Below are 18,929 nucleotides of genomic sequence, written 5' to 3'. Positions count from 1 at the left end.
GGAAGTCTTTTGTCTTGCTCTGGTGGTCTTCTGCTCTGCTGTGGAGGTCTTCTGCCCTGCTCTGGTGGTCTTCTGCTCCACCATGGAGGTCTTCGTCCCCGTCTTATCTGCTGTGGTGCTCGTCTGCTCCGCCTGTTCCACCCTGGTGGTTTTTGGCTTCACCTGTTCTGGCCTGGTGGTCTTCAGTTCCGCCTGCTCCAGCGTGGTGGCTCCCTGCTCCGCCGGTTTCTCTCTGGTTCTCTGCTCCACCAGCTCTGCCTCAGTTTTTTGTTCCTCCACTTGGACCTGGCCCACCTTCCCTCCCCCTGTTCCGCCTCCATTCCACCTCCCTCCCGGAGTTTAGTCTATTCTGTTTGGAGCATCTGGAAGCTGCTCCTTGGTGGGGGGCTCTGTCACAATCTCTAGCTGAAGTGCCTGGGAGCTTCGCTAGAGGGCACTCCATCAAAAACGTAATTTCCCATAATCCTTTGCCTGGACTCATTAACACTCATCAACCACAACCACCTGTCTCTCATCACCTCATCAATCACACACTATAAGAATGGCACTCAGACAAATGATTGTTAGCGTGTTTCTAGTTTCCATGTTCCCTTGTTTTCTTTCCTCGCCTACATGTTTTTTTTGCTCTTGGACTGTTTCTGTGTTTTGATTCTTTGCTGCCTGCCCTGACCTTACGCCTCTTTGTCAGATCTCTCTCCTGGATTTACTACAATTAATTAAATATCTATTCAATAAAACAATTTTAGTTTTTTTAGGACAGTATGAAATTATAATGGTTGTAATTTAAATAGTTAATTTAATAGTTTGTGGTCCCTCCATGACAGTATTACTATGTAGATGGGGTCGAGGCAGGTTCAAACAAAAAAAAAAATAAAAAATAAAATAAAATAAAAACACCATTTTAGGTAGGATACAGACATTTGATGTGTTTAAAATAAGCTACTTTTCACTGTAGGTTACTTTTATGTTAAATAATAGTTTTTCACATGGGATATTAACGTTTAATGTTTAAAAATCACAGTACCAAACGGCCACTACAAAGTGTACTGTATTTGTGGAAAATGTCTTAGAGATTCCTTCAGAAACAGCTACATAGAAATTCTAGTGTAGCTTGATTAATTACTGAACTATTCTGAGGCAGGTTGTCAAATTGTGGAATACACTGGTCACTCTAGATTGGAAGTGGTGAGCATCGTTCTGTAATAAAGCTCTGTGTGTGTAATATTGTGGAGAGGAGAGGTAATAAAAGAAATGCTTATGCAGCCATCAAAAATGCAGGAGCAGAGAGAATTTTAACAGGGATACAGGGACAACACTAAATCTCACAGAGCCCGAACACAATCTTTCTGGATGGGTCGGCTTTCATTGAGACCAATGAGTAGGCTGTAATATAGTGGCACCCCTCATCACAAGACCCGGCTGTCCCACACTGCTGACAGCCCTGCGGGGACATACAGGAAAAAAAACACACACACACATATACTGGACCATCAGAGCATCATCTCTTCTCCAGTCACACGAGCTTCTCCCTGAGGCACCACCTGTCATTGGATTTTCACCAGCCAAGGAGTATGACGGTCACACAATATGGACACGCACCCTCGCCAACAGATCACGCTGACAGGAATAAACATATAACACACATACTCATTCAGGTGATCAGAGGAAATGACAGGGGTGTTTTCATCCCTCCGTGCTCATGTCTGCGATAACACTGGCGCCAAACTCTCCAGAGAGTGTCTGTTCTGCAAAAAGCTGCCTGCACAATGACCTCACACACACACAAATATACAGCGTTAACAAGTATAACACCAGACTAAAACTACACATTAACACTGGGTTAATCACAGAAATCCACTCACAATTATACTATCACATACACACTATTTGTATCAGTGTAACTGTGTGAGGATACACACTTTAATAACTGTCCATAGTGACTGGAACTCACCAACAGGTAGACATGACAACATTCAGCATTACACTCACGCACACCGGTCGCCATGACAACGCAGAAACAGCTACAGGTCTCATACATGGACGATGACATCATATAATAGTATAGTATGTCTACTACACAATATAGATCATCCTATAATTTACCAACCACGCATACTAACTGCACTAAAAGCTAATGCAAGCAGACACAATTTTACACAGCAAGTACAATGATAATACCATGATGGTACTACTATGGTATTCCTAGACACACTCTGGAGCACAATGGTGAATGAATATGATAAGGCTCATTTCACTGTATAGGACCATTGTATTGTTATTATATGGACACTATTTAGATGTCATGTTTGTTCGGACATAACTTAGGATACTATGGCAAATGAAGGTGGTAATCAAATGTTCATGGCACCACAGCCCTAGTAAAAAATAAGTACACTAAAATCTATTTGAAACACATCTATTTTATGCTAATTAAACTACAACTACATGTACATATTTAAGTACTTAATAAAAAATACCTTGCAATTGTACTTTTGGTAAACTAAACTGGTATACCTAAATCTGCTAAATCTGAACAACTGATTTTCTACTTGATGCACTTTAATTGTGCAGAAGTAGTGTTGAAATCCAACTAAAGAAATACTTAAGTATATTTGATTGTGCTAAAGTGCAAGGACACTTTAGGTGCACTTTAAATATCTTGCATTTAAATACTAATATTATTTAAAGATCATAAAATCCTTATCAATAGTGACATTAAAACACATTTTAGGCTTAATATTAAGAAATGTGCATTGTGCACAAGTGATACTTTAAATAAAGTTGAATTATATTTTTTATATCAGTAAGTCTTAAGCGATATGTCAGTAAATATGTTAATAGATTTGAACTATACTTAATACAAAAATAATGTAATGTATTTAAAAATAATACTTTTTTTTTTTTAGAAGGGAGTACTATGATATTACTGTGATTTATGTGGACACTACCATAACAGTAATACCATGGTATTTTTTCACAAAATTTCAGATACTATGGTAAATAAATGTGGTAATGCTTACACATATTATCAAAGTACTATGGAATCATCATGGTTTTTGTGGACACTACCATAACAGTAATACCATGGTATTTTCTTTTAACATACGTTAGGATACTATGATATATAAGGGTTGTAATCATATTCAAATGGTATTACAGAACCATGGTATTACCATACATTTTGTGGACGCTACTGTAACAGTAATACCACAGTATGTTTTGACATACATTGGGATCTTATAGTACATTGAGATGGTATCATGTTTTTTGTGGACACTACTATATTGTGGTATTTTTAAACAAACTTTTATGTACCATTATAAATATAGCGATCATACATTAAATTACAGTACAGTACCATGGTATTCTGTTATTTTTCTGGACACTACCATGGTATTTTTTTTTTTTTTTTTTACATATTTTGGAGTACTAGTAGGGGTAATAAAAGTGGTAATAATATGTACATGGTATCACAGTACTATGACATTTTCAGGGTTTTTGTGACCCATCTATGACAGAATTACCATTTATTCTCTGGCATGCTTTGAAGTACTATGGTAAATTAATAGAGTAATCATAAATGATATCACAATACACCACTACCATAGTATTTTTTGGTTTGTGGTCAGTCCATTTTTTAGTTAATATTTATATTTAGCAAATATTTACCTTCTAAAGGGGTCATATGATGTGATTTATGTTTTCCTTTGTCTTTTGAGTGTTACAAGCTGTTTGTGCATATATAAGATCTGTAAAGTTGCAAAGATTAAAGTCTCAAACCCAAAGAGATATTCTTTGTAAAAGTTAAGACTCAGCCACGCCTTCCTAAAATGGCCCATTCAAACACGGGCCCCACGTCTACGTCACGGTGTGGGAAGATTTGCATAACATCGCCCAAATGTATACACAAACAATGACAGCGTAACTTTCAACTTTCACTTTGAAGCAACCCAAAAAACGTGTATTTTAACCCCCGGAATGCAATTTTTACCTGTGGACCCCCGTCAAAACGCAATTGGGCTAGTTTTGAGTAGTAATTGGGCGGGTTTTGTTGTGAAAACTTGTTTTCATATATTGTTGTTTGTGACCAATTATTGGTTAGTAATTACTGATAAATATATGTTTTAATTAATTAAAGACTGATCCTTTTTTCTTCTTTTTTTTTCATAACAGTATTATATTTTTATTTAGCATAGATGCATTACATTGATCAAAAGTGACAGTGAAGACATTTATAATGTTTTAAAAGATTTCTGTTTTAAATAAATGCTAGTAATACGCATGCTAATACGCAACTAATTAATAGTGAAAATGTGTTTCCTAATTTAAAGTATTTTCAAAAAAAGCTTTCTGACCACAAATTTTTGAGTGGTAGTGCATAGATGAGCATGGGGTTAGTTGTAACACACATGGTTTAAATATTTACATGCTAGCATAATCAAATTTGCGGTATTTACTAGTTGCCATATCAACACTATATAGAGAAAAAAGTGTGCCAAAATTCAAAAATCCTTTGCAGATATTGCTGAATATTTATTTTACCATGGTAAAGGTAAATTTCTGGCTGAAGTAAATTTTTCATCTCAGTTTTTAGTGGGAAACAAATCTGCTACTATTTTAATCTCCAATCTGTTATTTATCCATTTACCCAGATAGCACACATATGTCTGCAAGATGTCTGTTAAAGATCACTTGATCTGGAAAACATCTGCTGTGGACAAACATCTGACAGACGTCTGTAAGATGTCAGTTTTAAATACATTTTAAATCATAAACATCTTAAAGACATCTAATAGATGTCTATTTAACCTCAGATAGGAAACGTCCTACAGACGTACTGCAGATGAGCAAACGATCTAAAAAAAACGTCTTGCAGATGTAAATGCAGACGTCAAATAGACGTCTCCAAGATTTACTGATGCTATCACGGTAGGCAGTTTATTTAATACTTTCTTAACTAGCAGGAAACACTAAGCAGTTTTAAAATCCAGTCACACAGATGGGGAATGTTGTAACCCTGATAGCACAAGTACATCTTGGAGATGTCTATCTGATGTCTGCATTTACATCTGCAAGACGTATTTTTTAGACTGTTTGCTCATCTGCAATACGTCTATAGGACGTTTCCTAACAGATGTCAATTAGACATCTATTAGATGTCTTTAAGATGTTTATGATTTAGAATGTATTTAAAACTGACATCTTACAGACGTCTGTCAGGTGTTTGTACACAACAGAGACGAGAAACAACGAGAAACCACAAGAAACAAGTGAATAAAGACTGACAATCAATGTTTGATGTTTAGAAATTATTATTTCAAGAAATGCCAAGCATTTTGGCTCATTTTCTATCAGATGTGATATGTGTCTTGTGTTCTATCAGAGCTGTGTGTGAAGGGAGGGGAGCGTTTTTCTGAATGCCAGAATTTTTCTTCATTTGCGCACAGTGTTTTGAACTATACTGTATAGCTTGTGATCAGGTCCCAAGCATGGTTGCAATGTGTTCATTGTCAAACTCCAAAATTAGATTATTTTTAATTCTTAAAAAACACATATTGTATATTCTTTTCATTATATCAAATAACATTTTAAGCTGTCATTATGGTCATGTTACAACATGCCTCTTACATGTTACAATGTACAGGGCATGTCACATTTCACTTCCATTCTTTTGAGGTAAATAACAAAACACATATACACTGTAATTATGAAACAAAGTCACATATTTGTAATAGACAAGTGTGAAATCAATGTGGATAAAAAAATATATACTCCAAACCGCATGTGGATTTACACAAACCGAGAAAGTCAAAAAGTATTAGGCTGTGCCCTGCGCTTCCCTATATATGTTATGGTACACACCCAAAATCCATAATATTAACATGATATTCTGTGGTATTATTATCTGATACCATTATTTTAACATGGTACCATCAAAGCTATTTTTTGCAGTTAAACTAAATTCACTTAATGCCAAAGAAATTAAGGCTTAAAAATAATGTTTATGACTTGACAGAGCAGCTTTCAACGTACCTGTGATTATATAATACCTGACAACTGCACAGAATTGTCACAATCACAATGTGAGGGCAGCATCCTTATCACACACAGCATCAAAGACAGACATCACAGCTCACAATGAAAGCATCAATAAACAGCCACATGCCACAGGAGCACATCAAACACACAATAGTGTAAAGGCATGTGTGTGTGTGTGTGTGTGTGTGTGTGTGTGTGTGTGTGTGAGCGACTACAATTGAGAACACCGTAAAGCCCATCACTATGGCAACCATTTACCAATTGACCATTCACAGGATGCACAAGTGTTACAGATATGAGGAAAAATACATCCTCTGCCGTTCTTTTCACGTCATGAAGACCGCAGTGAGGATATAATATCTCAGATTAGACTCGACTCAACAGAAAAGACAGGACGGGTGCAACCACACACGGTCGTTGCAGCATCGGCGGGAGAAATACAGCGACCGTCCTAAACATTACATCTCATTTACACACACAATCAGTGAGGGGCGAAGAAACAGATTTCGATCCCACACCCCGGGAATGCCACGAATGGAGGGATCCTCCATTCCTGGTGACAGAAGCGAGGGGGAAAAGAGAGGGAGAAACCCTCCTTGATCTGGGAACATTAATAATTGAGATGCTACAGCAGTCACACCAAGCATAAGCAGTGGACAGATACTGTGTCCCTTTCTGACAGCATACACACACCGCCCAGCTGAGCCTCACAAACACGACGACACACACACTCACGGTGCCTGAAAATGGCAGTGGAGGATACACACCCAAAAAATCTCAACCCACCACAGCGGCACCCTCTCTCGCCGCATATAAGGAAAAAATGAGAGGAGACGTGGGAGAGAGAGAGCCGGGGTTGCTGCGGACGAAGCAACCTGAGCAGTGCCGAGAGAAAGCAGCATCCCTCCCCCTCTTTCTCCACCACCAGTGTCCCCATCTCGAAACCCTTCCCCTGCTCCTTTCTTCTCAGCTCCCGACCCTCCCGGGCGGCCGTGCTGCCGTCTTACCTGCGGCTTGCTGGGAGGCTGCCTGTTCCGGCGGTTGGGTCTGGGCCTGGAGCGGGTGTAGTGCCTCAGTGTGTGGCCTTCGATGGGCAGGTCCATAGGGGGCTGAGGAGGTGCAGGCTCCGAGCGCCGGGGCTCTCTGTTGCTAAGAGCGGCAGCAGCAGCAGCGGGAGCGGCAGCAGCATCCGCCTCTCTCCCAGAGTAGGAGGAGCTTCCTGGCTTCAGCTGGCCTGCCAGGGTGACTGACAGCCCCGTCGCCAATGACAACGACAGGGCCCGCCTCCTCTCCTCCATTCCTACCCTGGAGACCTGAGGCCCTCCCCCTCCTCTCTCCTCTACCTCCTGCTGGGGATGTGTGGCCGCACGCGCCTGCTGTTCCCCTTCCACATCTAACAAACCTGCAGAGAGGGAGAGGGAGGAAGGAAATAAGGGACAACAGAGGGAGATAGTTAGGGAGGGGAGAGACCGAAGCTTGTATGATGTGTGGATCTACACAGACAGGAGGAAATAGATGGAGATCGAGAGAGAAGGAGGGAACGATGGATATGCAGATATGCAGCAGAGGATGCTGAAAGATCAGTGAAAAAGGCAGGAAAAGAGGAAGATAAAGCTGGACATCACGGAAGGTTCAGAATATCTACATGATTGATGCGGGCTGATAGGGAATCACAGGGAATCACACAAAAACATGTCCAGAATGACCCCAATATCAATAAAAATACAGTATCATTAATTAGATTTTAGATATGGGAAATCAAGCCTAATGTAAGACAATTATGTTATTAATTACGTTATTTTTATGACAGTGAAGCACTTTTTCCCGCAACATTTTCAGTATAGTACTTTACCGGTTGTTCATTATTCTCAGTGGTGATTCTCATTACTGTAATATCTTTACTGTATCATAATAACAGTAGTTTTTTTCATATATTTAAATAACTACTATTAAATGGTAGTCTATATTAGTGCTTTTAAATCGATTAATCGTGATTAATCGCATTCAAAGCAAGAGCTTGTGTTTACATAATATATGTGTGCATTGTGTATATTAATATTTACATACATATACATGTATATATTACATTTGGATGCGATTAATCACAATTAATCAGTTTGACAGAACTACTATATATACATATACTACCAGTCAAAAGTTTTTTGAACAGTAAGATTTTGAATGTTTTTGTAAAGAAGTCTTTTCTGCTCAGGGTACATTTATTTGATCCAAAATACAGCAAAAGCAGTAATATTGTGAAATATTTTTACTATTTAAAATAACTGATTTTTATATATTAAAAAATATATTTTAAATTGTAATTTATTCCTGTGATCAAAGATAAATTTTCATTCTAATATGCCTATTTGCTGTTTAAAAAAATGAAATGTATTATCAGTATTTATAACACTTGAGTACATTTTTAACAATAATAATAATAAATGCAAGCAAAAGCAGCAAATCAGAATATTAGAATGATTTCTAAAGGATCATTTGACTGGAGTAATGATGCTAAAATTCAGCTATGAAATTACAGGTATAAATTATATTCTGAAATATATTCAAATAGAAAACAGTCCTTTTAAATAGTGAATATATTTCAGAATTTTACTGTTTTGCTGTACTTTGGATCAAATAAGTGCAGGCATGGTGAGCAGAATTTCTTTAAAAAACATTAAAAATCTTACTGTTCAAAAACTTTTGACTGTCAATGTGTGTGTATATATAATGAAATGTTGCAAAATATTATTCTTTTTTGTTGTTGTTTTTTTTTGTTTTTACAATTAAACAAGTTATAAAGTTATAAAATATTTTAAAATGCAATTTACACCTAAGCAGTAACTATTGCTCCTAATGGTTCTTCAGAAATCATTTTAATATGCTGAAATGGTGCTCATGAATCAATTCTTATTGTTATCAATTTTGAAAACTGTTAAGCTGTTTTAAACAGCTGATTCATACCATTGTGAAAACCTTTTTTTCAGAATTCTTTGATGAATAGAAAGTTTAAAACAACAGCAATTATTAGAAATAGAATCTTTCATAACACCATGATTGTTATTTTGATCCATTTATTGAATCCTTCCTTAATCAAAGTATTAATTTCATTTGAAAAAAATAGTTTTTCTACATAAGTACAGTAATGTCACAATAAAAAGTGTCTGAATAACAGGCTTTATTTTCTAAGCAAAATAAAATTTTCTCTTCATCCGATTAATTTTGGGGTGAAATATGACTGGAACAGAAAAAAGAAAAGATAGGAGCAGAGATTTGAGAACAGGTATACACAAAAGAGCAGAGGATGAGAAGGGTGGCGGACCGGGGGAGGGGTTTTGTCTTGGTTGTTAGCGGGTGGCCCCCTCCCTCGTCTGAGGGGCTCAGTGGTGTGAGAGTAACAGGGCTATGCTCCAGTTAGCTGCTGCCAGCAGTGTTACACAGCTGATTATATTTAGTAGAGACAGGGTGGGACCTCCTAAAATCAAACCCCCCGCTGTCCCAGACTCACACACACACACACAACAGATACACAACCAATTAGACAGGGAGGGGAAATCCCATGAGAGGGGGATCCCACTCTCTCAGACAGGGCTTCAAACAACAAAGCACGCTTTTGATGTCACATACTCTATAGGACTACTGCATCACATACACACATTTGCACAAGTTAAACACACAGTGGGCTATCATTATATCAGTTTACACATGCTACAGTAAAGGATGTGTTTAAATGAGGTCTGTATAACCATATACAATCTACAGATTCTAAAAATCATGCTGGTTTTGTTTAGATAAAAGCAATGATGAGTCTTTAACCCCTCTTGTTCTGATAAATTTGATGACTGCATAATTAAATAGACCTTAACATGACCTCTGACCTTAACAGCTGTGCTGTGTGTGTCAGGGCTTGTTACAGCGAATCATCTTTCAAGTCATGCTACATCCAATCACATGTGATTTAGGAGTGCAAATGCATAGACAAATGGCAAAGCGCGAGACTTGAACAAGGAGCACTTGTCGGCGTCAAGACACATCGGACTTACTTTTGATGGAAGGGGCGGGACGGATGCTACGGGAGTGGAAGCTGTTCCTCCAGATGACAGGGACATACTGTGGACATGTAGAGAGAAAATCAAACTTAAATGCATTGCAAGTGACCGCTATTAAACTTTAGATTACTGAAACAATTTGAATTTAGAATTAAATTCTGGCTATACAACAACAACAACAATAATTCTGTGAAAAATAAATGTTTTGCCTGTTGTTCTTCAGAAAATTCTTCAGGTCTCACAAATTCTTTGTTTTTTCAGCATTTTTGTGTATTTGAACCCTTTCCAACAAAGACTGTATGATAAGGAAAAAACTATGCATTAAGATCCAGGGGTGTAAACTTTTGAACAGAATTAAGATGTTTTCTTAGTTTGCCTAAATATCATTAAGTTAAATTTACCCTGATCTTCAAATTCAAAAAGTTTTTACCCCCTGGCTCTTAATGCATCATGTTTCCTTCTGGCGCATCAGTGAGTGTTTGAACTAGGGTGACCACCTGTCCCGATTTGCGTTGTACTGTACAGCATTTTCACCCCTTGTCCCACACCTCGCATATTGAGAAAATGTCCCGCATTTTCATCAGTCTGTTGGTTTTAAATTATCATATTAATAAAACGTCCATGCATTCTTTTGCCTTTTTAAGAAAGCTTTTTTATTTATTCTTTTTGCAGCATAGTTTCCGTGCAAAGGATTTGCAGAGCTCATTAAGTGATCTAGCACCACCGACGGAAATGGTTGAGCGCACATGAAAAAACACGATATTCTCCATTCATTTTAACCAATTTAAACAATCGATGCAGCCTTTAGACACGACTTTCTTCACACGTGTCCCGCATTGTCCCGCAAAATCACATCTATGTCCTGCAACAGATCTATTGCCAGGTGGTCACCCTAATTTTAACCTTCTGTAATACTTGAATACTAAGTCCTTTAGTTGTCCTCAGTGTGAAAAGGTGGATCTCAAAATCATACAGTCATTGTTGGAAAGGGTTCAAACACAAAAATGCTGAAAAAACAAAAATAAAGTGAGACCTGAAGGATTTTTCAAAAGAACAGTGGTCAGTTTAACTGTTCTGGACAAATAAGGGACTCATGAACAACTATCACTAAAAAAAAAAAACACAGCTGTGGATCATTCAGGTAACAACACGGTATTAAGAATCAACTGCATGTGAACTTTTGAACAGGGTCATTTTTATAAATTCAACTATTATTTTGTCTTGCGGACTATATGTAATGTCTTTTATGTGAAATATCTTATTCAGGTCAGTACTAAATAAAATATAACATGCATTTTATATGATGCCTCTTATTTTGATGAAATAATTAACATTTAGCAGAATCTGCAAGGTGCATGTAAACTTTTGACCTCAACTGTATATGATTTTTTTTCCTGCACTGCCCCTTTTGAACAATGTAATGCAGTATTCATTTCATTAAAGCATTCATTTATTAAAAAAAAATTACTGACCCCAAACGTTTAAGTGGTAGTGTACAGGTGCATCTCAATAAATTAGAATGTCGTGGAAAAGTTCATTTGTTTCAGTAATTCAACTCAAATTGTAAAACTCGTGTATTAAATAAATTCAATGCACACAGACTGAAGTAGTTTAAGTCTTTGGTTCTTATAATGGCAGGTGCCAAATCTGCTGGAAAATCCGCATCTTTAAAAAGCTGGTCAGCAGAAGGAAGCATGAAGTGCTCTAAAATTTCTTGGTAAACGGGTGCAGTGACTTTGGTTTTCAAAAAACACAGTGGACCAACACCAGCAGATGACATTGCACCCCAAATCATCACAGACTGTGAAAACTTAACACTGGACTTAAAGCAACTTGGGCTATGAGCTTCTCCACCCTTCCTCCAGACTCTAGGACCTTGGTTTCCAAATGAAATATAAAACTTGCTCTCATCTGAAAAGAGGACTTTGGACCACTGGGCAACAGTCCGTTTCTTCTTCTCCTTAAGACGCCTCTGACGTTGTCTGTGGTTCAGGAGTGGCGTAACAAGAGGAATACGACAACTGTAGCCAAATTCCTTGGCACGTCTATGTGTGGTGGCTCTTGATGCCTTGACCCAAGTCCATTCCTTGTGAAGTTCACCCAAATTCTTGAATTGATTTTGCTTGACAAGCCTCTCGAGGCTGTGGTTCTCTCGGTTGGCTGTGCATCTTTTTCGTCCACACTTTTTCCTTCCACTCAACTTTCTGTTATCATGCTTGGATACAGCACTCTGTGAACAGCCAGCTTCTTTGGCAATGAATGTTTGGGGCTTACCCTCCTTGTGAAGGGTGTCAATGATTGTCTTCTGGACAACTGTCAGATCAGCAGTCTTCCCCATGATTGTGTAGCCTAGTGAACCAAACTGAGAGACCATTTTGAAGGCTCAGGAAACCTTTGCAGGTGTTTTGAGTTGATTAGCTGATTGGCATGTCACCATATTCTAATTTGTTGAGATAGTGAATTGGTGGGTTTTTGTTAAATGTGACCCAAAATCATCACAATTAAAAGATCCAAAAACTTAAACTTCAGTCTGTGTGCACTGAATTTATTTAATACACGAGTTTCACAATTTGAGTTGAATTACTGAAATAAATGAACTTTTCCGCGACATTCTAATTTATTGAGATGCACCTGTATGTGCAAATAAAAAAAAAACGGTAAAGTTCTGAATAAGTGGTGGATCAGAATGCTAGATTCAAGTAGAAATGCTCTGTCCTCACATCATCCACAGGGAATTCATGCTCCATCACTCTGAGCTGAGGAACACTGGCCTTGATATTGGTGGACTGGGAAAACTCCCTCATGTGCTTGTCCTGCGAGATATATGTTGCATGTTATACACACACACACATACACAATTCTCATGTGCTCAATATACACATTCACAAATGCAAACACTTGCCAGCTTTTCCTGAGCCACCGACAAATCCTGAAGAACTTCATCAATTATGCTTTCCACCAGAGAGACACTGACGGAGAGTTTCAGTTCACTGAGAAAAAGTGAGAGAGGGAAGCACAAAGTAAAAAACAAAAATCTTGCAAGTATTTAATACTGTTTGTAGTGATATGCATGTGTGTCTCACCTGAGCTTGTTTCTGATGCTATTCTCTGTCTCTTGCATTGTGTTTTGAATAAAGTGTGCAGCCTGACGGGTCTTCTTGGCCACACAATCTGCCAGATGCTCGCTGACACTCGACCTCTGGACGACTCTGGGGCAGGTCAGCTGGGCGGACTGCAGCATCGCTGTTGCCAGTTCCTGTACAACACAAGAGAAAATCTGATTTGTACTGCCATCAAATTACAGTGACGTCACTAAACCAATAAACACACTCAACTCTCGATCTATACTACAGAAAAACCCAAAAAGACTAAACTTCACCTGGATTTCCTCAGTGATCTCACTCCTCAAGGCTGTAGCAGCGTCATTGAGAATGCATTTAAGCATGTGACCACTAGAGGGCGCTCTGCCCAACTCATAGAGTCCTCCAAAAGACTGAGGGGAAAGGCCAAATGTCAAACAGCACAGTATATTAAGAGCATCATTACATTGTTATGGAAATTTACAAAATATGATAGATAGATAGATAAATAGATCTGGTTTTACATCTGTAATATTGCAAACCATGTAGATGTGTAATCTCATACACTAATGGCCGTCTTTGCATGTTGAAGTGCTTCCTCTGCAAGCAAGATGTCCGACTGCACCTCTTGTATATTATAGCAGGTTAAAGGATGCACACTTTCTTGTAGTTTCTTGCAGAGATCCTGAACTAACTGAGAGAAACAGAGAGAAACACTTTTTCATAATGATCTTAACTCTTAGTATGTAGTATTACCTTCTACTATATCACAGGCAGGAATAATTATATAGGAAGTACGCATCCACACAAACCTGTTCAGAGCGAGTGGTCTTCAATCCATGCTGCAGATGACACATATCCTCACCTGTTCCACACTGTCTCTGATTGTTCCTCTGTAAAAAAGTCTGGATCTACATATACACATACAAAAAGAGTCAGTTATATATTATCATTAAAGCCCCTTTCATACATACAGTCTTACCGCTAATATATCATGTGTGAATAGGACATTCTGGCAATTTACCCGTATGAGAAATTGTAACATTACCAGTAAATTACCGGTAAAATGCTCTGTGTGAACGCAGAACAAAATTACCAGTATGAGCACGTAGAACGTGCTGACGAATAAAGTCTGCTTTGGTCCAAATTGGCCAATCAAAGCATTTTTATGGAGATAACGTGATTACTCTGAGCTGTTTACAAAGCTCAGTAGCTTTTTTATTGGTTTTTCCACATAAATATGCGCTAGATGGACATCTTTGACCATTGCGCTTCGTCTTGCAGATTTTTTAGCATGTTGCACTCGAGACCCAGCCTTATTTTCCATTTATGGGGGCTGCAGCTCTGCAACTGGATCCTATTATGAGCGTCTCCTTTTTGATCACCCCCTTAATGCTTGTCACTTCAAAAATGTTGTCAAATTGGCTCATGAAGTGAGTGACATCATAGAATTTACTGGTATTTTGGTGCTGATGTGTGAATAGTCTCTTACGGGTAAACAAACAGAGCGCCACTGCCTGTGTGAACAGCATATGTGACCCTGGACCATGAAACCAGTCATAAGGGTCAATTTTTTGAAATTGTGATTTATAAACTGAATACATAAGCTTTCAATTGATGCATGGTTTGTTAGGATAGGACAATATTTGGCTGAGATACAACTATTTGAAAATCTGGAATCTGAGGATGCAAAAAAAAATGAAAATATTGAGAAAATCACCTTTAAAGTTGTCCAAATTAAGTTCTTAGCGATGCAAATTACTAATCAAAAATTAAGTTTTGATATATTTATGGTAGAAAATTTACTAAATATCTTAATGGAACATGATCTTTACTTAATATCATAATGATTTTTGGCATAAAAGAAAAATCTATCATTTTAACCCATGCAATGTATTGTTGGCTATAGCTACCAATATACCCGTGCTGCTTAAGACTGGTTTTGTGACCCAGGGTCACATATTTGTGAATTTGTGCATTTGTTTTGTGAAAGGGGCTAGTGTTATCATCTGTTCTAACAACTTTCTACAGTTCTGAAAACAAGAACTAACTTTCTGTAAAGCCTCTTCCATCTTCTCCGGGGTGTTTCGGTACGCTTGAAGAACATCACTCATTGGAATGGACATGTTCTGTAGTGTCAAGTTTCTGTTTGAAAACACAATATATGAAAGTTTTTTACCAAATATAAGTCATTTAAAAAATGTCTGTATGTCTGTGGGGTACCCTCACTTTTCCATGGCATTGGCCACATCCATTAATCCTCCAGCAGTCACATTGTTCCGATCCCAAACCAGTGTTCTGTCAGAAAACAAAGCGAAACCTTCATAAGAAATAACGGCGGCTGCAACTTTGGTCAATTCCATCATTTTAACCCCATCACTGATGAATTAGTTCACCCAAAAAAAGAATATTCTGTCATTAATTACTCGCCTACATGTCGTTTCAAACATGTAAGACCTGTTCATCTTTTCATTTTTGATAAAATCCGAGAGCTTTCTGACCCTGGATAGACAGCATCGCAACTGACATGTTCAAAGCCAGAAAGGTAGTATGAACAAGACTGGCAAAGACTGACACGGAAGAGAAGAAACTGTTAAATAATGTCGTTATTTTTGTTTTCTTTGCACACAAAAATTCTCATAGCTTCATAAAATTACGTTTGAACCACTGATGTCACATGGACTATTTTAAAGATGTCCTTACTACCTTTCTGGGCCTTTAATGTGGTAACTGCATTGCTGCCTACGCAGGGTCAGAAAACCAGCTCTTGGATTTCATCAGAAATATCTTAATTTGAGTTCTGAAGATGAACGATGGTTCATGAGGGTGAGTAATTAATGAAAGAATTTTCATTTTTGGGTGAACTATAATCTGAACATTAACCTAACTATAAATTCTGACTGGCTGACAGGAACAATAATCAAGAAACATTTTTAACTTGACAAAAATGCTATAAGTCACTATGTGTGGAAAATTACTTTAGCTTGGTGTTGATCATGAGGGCCTTTGCTAGCATCTTTGCTCCTGTGTCTCCTATACAGTTTCCGCTGATATCAATCTTGGATAGGCTGGCGTTGCTGCCCAGACTGTTGATGAGGATGGTGGTACCAGTTTTTAACTTCGAGTCACATACAGAGAGAGACTCCAATGGCTAAAAAATGTAAAAAAGAAAGTAAAAACATAAAAAAGGTCACTTTCCAAGCCACATGCATCATATTTTATCGAAGGGCTATATTTGTTGTATAAAAATCCATTGATCTTTCATTTAGAGTCATTTTCATGAAGTCATTAACCTTTGACTATAACTCTAATTAAGATTTCTATCAAGGTCTGAGTCTCATTAGCTTTAGAAACAGCATCTACTGAGCAGGCTGGATCATGAAAGGCCAGTGCTGATCCTTTGGAGAGCATAAATGCTCCTATTAATGTGGATAAAGTTACATAAAGTTGAGAATCTGTTTTAATGAGTCCTATATGTGAGTCAGAGCTGCTTGTGTAATTACTGAGCCAGGGCGTGCCTTGATAAAGAGGGATTCTGGGTAATTAAAACTCAAGTCTTGCTGGAGGAATGGAGGAAGGGGAGGGGGGGCGTCTCTGTGGACCGTCTCTCTTTATTGGTTCTAGTATTAAAGGCGCAAAAACACACAGAGGCACACATACCAATCTTCATTGCTAACTGAGCCCAAGACAGCAGTTCTTCCTACTCTCAATCTTATATGAGAGCTGTGGTCCGTAGGTGGACTTTGTGGTGTATGTATCTATAGCGGATAGAGGAAGCGATCCTATTTTGCAGCAATTCTCATATCATTTTTTTATGAGAGTCTGGCATGGAACAATAGGAAGAGTGTGTGTAAGTGTGTAGTGTTTTTGATTATTACAAATGATGTACTTACACACTCCTCCTCTTGAATTAGCTGTACAAGGCGGTGTAACACATCTGTAAGAGCTCTGAGAGAAAGAGGCGGCATTTAAAATATGCATCATATGCATGAAAGGAAAAGGTGGGATAGGGTAGATGTGACGTGGAGAGAGAGAATAGACTGGATAGACTAAAAGGTGCATCAGAAGGGTTTCAAACAGGTTTCCCGAACACTCATACATCTAACAAAAAAGCTCACATATCATTTAAAAAGATGGGAGTAATTCAACTAGACTTCATGGCACTTACTTAGACTTCATGGCAAAATTGCGTCCAATTGAAAGGTGCCGAATAGAGTGGCTGCGGCCAATGGAGAGAATTAAAGTAACCATATTGCTCTCAAAACCTGTCAGAGAGAAAACACAAATTACTAATTGTGATTTGTGTATATATATAACAATTTTTTTCCACAGTAAGCAAGACGTACAACTTCCATCACCAATTAGACATGACTCCTCTTTCTATATGCCGTATTAACCATTGTATTTTTACTTGTCAAACAGAGGCAAAGCAAGCTCATTTTAAATAATGAATAAGTAACTGTATCTAATAATAAAATGGTAGTATCTAATGAATATGTACTAGTATCCAATAACTAAGAACTAATATCTAATAAATAAGTACTAGTTGCTTTAAAAAATAAGAACTAGTACCTAAAGAATACGTATCAGTACCTAATGGAATAGATACAAGTTTCTAAAAAGTATGTACATGTAATATGAAAATAGATACTTGTAAGTTTTAAAAGTGACATCAGATGCAAAATCCCCCCAAAAAACAGAACCGTCTTAATTATCAAGCCGTTTCGATGCCCCACCCACAAAAGCTTGGCATATTAACATAGCATATTTTCACCCTCAGTTAGTTGTATGCTGTCCTTCAATTTCGCCGCACTCGAGCTGCTGTAGCGACAACAATGTCTTGTAAGCAATGCAGGTGTTTTGTATTTTAATGAAAAGTTCACATAAGAGTCTTCATTTTCTCCTGACATCAAAGCCACTGAGGACGAAGTGGATTAGTTTTGTTTTTGATGGTAACATGCCACCGAATACACAAAAAACGGAAGAGAGACATTAACATTTAAACATTTAAAGAGACATGCACTGAAATGGGCTGCTGTGAACAGAGCTGTTTTTGACAAGGTAAGGCTATGTTCACACTTATCGTCTTTTTTGACAAGAAAAAGTTGACAAGGGTGCTTTTTTAGTACAAAAAAAAAAATTTGGCAGCGTTGCAGCCAAGGGCGTCTTTTGTTGCTATAACAACAGCTGCAACAGTATGAATGTCGAGAAAAGAGGAAGCTCGCTCTTGCGCTGGTTTTTTATTTATTTATTTTTGGCATTTTTGCCCTTTATTTGATAGGGAAGTATTTAGACAGGAAGCGAAGTGGGAGAGAGAGAGAGGGGGGCGGGATCCGGAAGGGTCTGCGAGCCGGAACTCGAAAAAGGAACGCCCGAAGCGCAACGGCGTTTATATCAACGCGCTATTGGAGCCGCGCGTCGGTTTTTGAAGTTAATGGGGAGGAGAATGTCGGTTTACAACAATAAAATAAAAGTCTATCTACCGGCACCTACTTCTCCATTTTTTCCTTGTTGTTCTTGTTGTTATGGAAACTTCAGTTCTGGCTACTCGCTTTTCATTGGTCAGCCGTCAAAAAGGTGCTTGACGTAGGGAGTTTCTTTCAGAAACGTTGAACTTTTTTCAACTTGAAAAGATGCTCTGAGCTGCAGAAAAAGACGCCGGCGGTGGCGTTTAAAAAAGCGCTCAGAACTTTGTTGAAATCACGGTTTACTCCATAGGATTATAATGTAAAACAGACGCTGTCCGTTTCAAAAAAGACACCAA

The 18,929-nt window shown here is 38.1% G+C and overlaps 1 protein-coding gene across 4 annotated transcripts in view; it reads right to left on the bottom strand.

Annotated features, from left to right (window-relative positions):
* Positions 1-18,929, bottom strand: part of carmil2 (capping protein regulator and myosin 1 linker 2) — a 59,529-nt gene that overhangs the window by 21,168 nt on the left and 19,432 nt on the right. For all 4 annotated transcript variants that reach the window (XM_051135315.1, XM_051135313.1, XM_051135314.1 and 1 more), the window contains 13 exons: positions 17,334-17,430; positions 17,059-17,113; positions 16,144-16,316; positions 15,395-15,463; positions 15,217-15,310; positions 13,978-14,076; positions 13,731-13,859; positions 13,465-13,578; positions 13,169-13,341; positions 12,988-13,075; positions 12,806-12,898; positions 10,080-10,146; positions 7,047-7,441 (listed from right to left, as the gene is read on the bottom strand). In XM_051135315.1, the coding sequence (XP_050991272.1) occupies positions 7,047-7,441; positions 10,080-10,146; positions 12,806-12,898; positions 12,988-13,075; positions 13,169-13,341; positions 13,465-13,578; positions 13,731-13,859; positions 13,978-14,076; positions 15,217-15,310; positions 15,395-15,463; positions 16,144-16,316; positions 17,059-17,113; positions 17,334-17,430 (1,646 nt within the window). The remainder of the gene's footprint in view (positions 1-7,046; positions 7,442-10,079; positions 10,147-12,805; positions 12,899-12,987; positions 13,076-13,168; positions 13,342-13,464; positions 13,579-13,730; positions 13,860-13,977; positions 14,077-15,216; positions 15,311-15,394; positions 15,464-16,143; positions 16,317-17,058; positions 17,114-17,333; positions 17,431-18,929) is intronic.

Source organism: Labeo rohita, chromosome 18, assembly GCF_022985175.1.
Source record: "Labeo rohita strain BAU-BD-2019 chromosome 18, IGBB_LRoh.1.0, whole genome shotgun sequence".
Lineage (NCBI taxonomy): Eukaryota > Metazoa > Chordata > Actinopteri > Cypriniformes > Cyprinidae > Labeo > Labeo rohita.
Note: the sequence above shows the minus strand (reverse complement) of the source record. Positions and strands in the feature narration are given on the sequence as shown.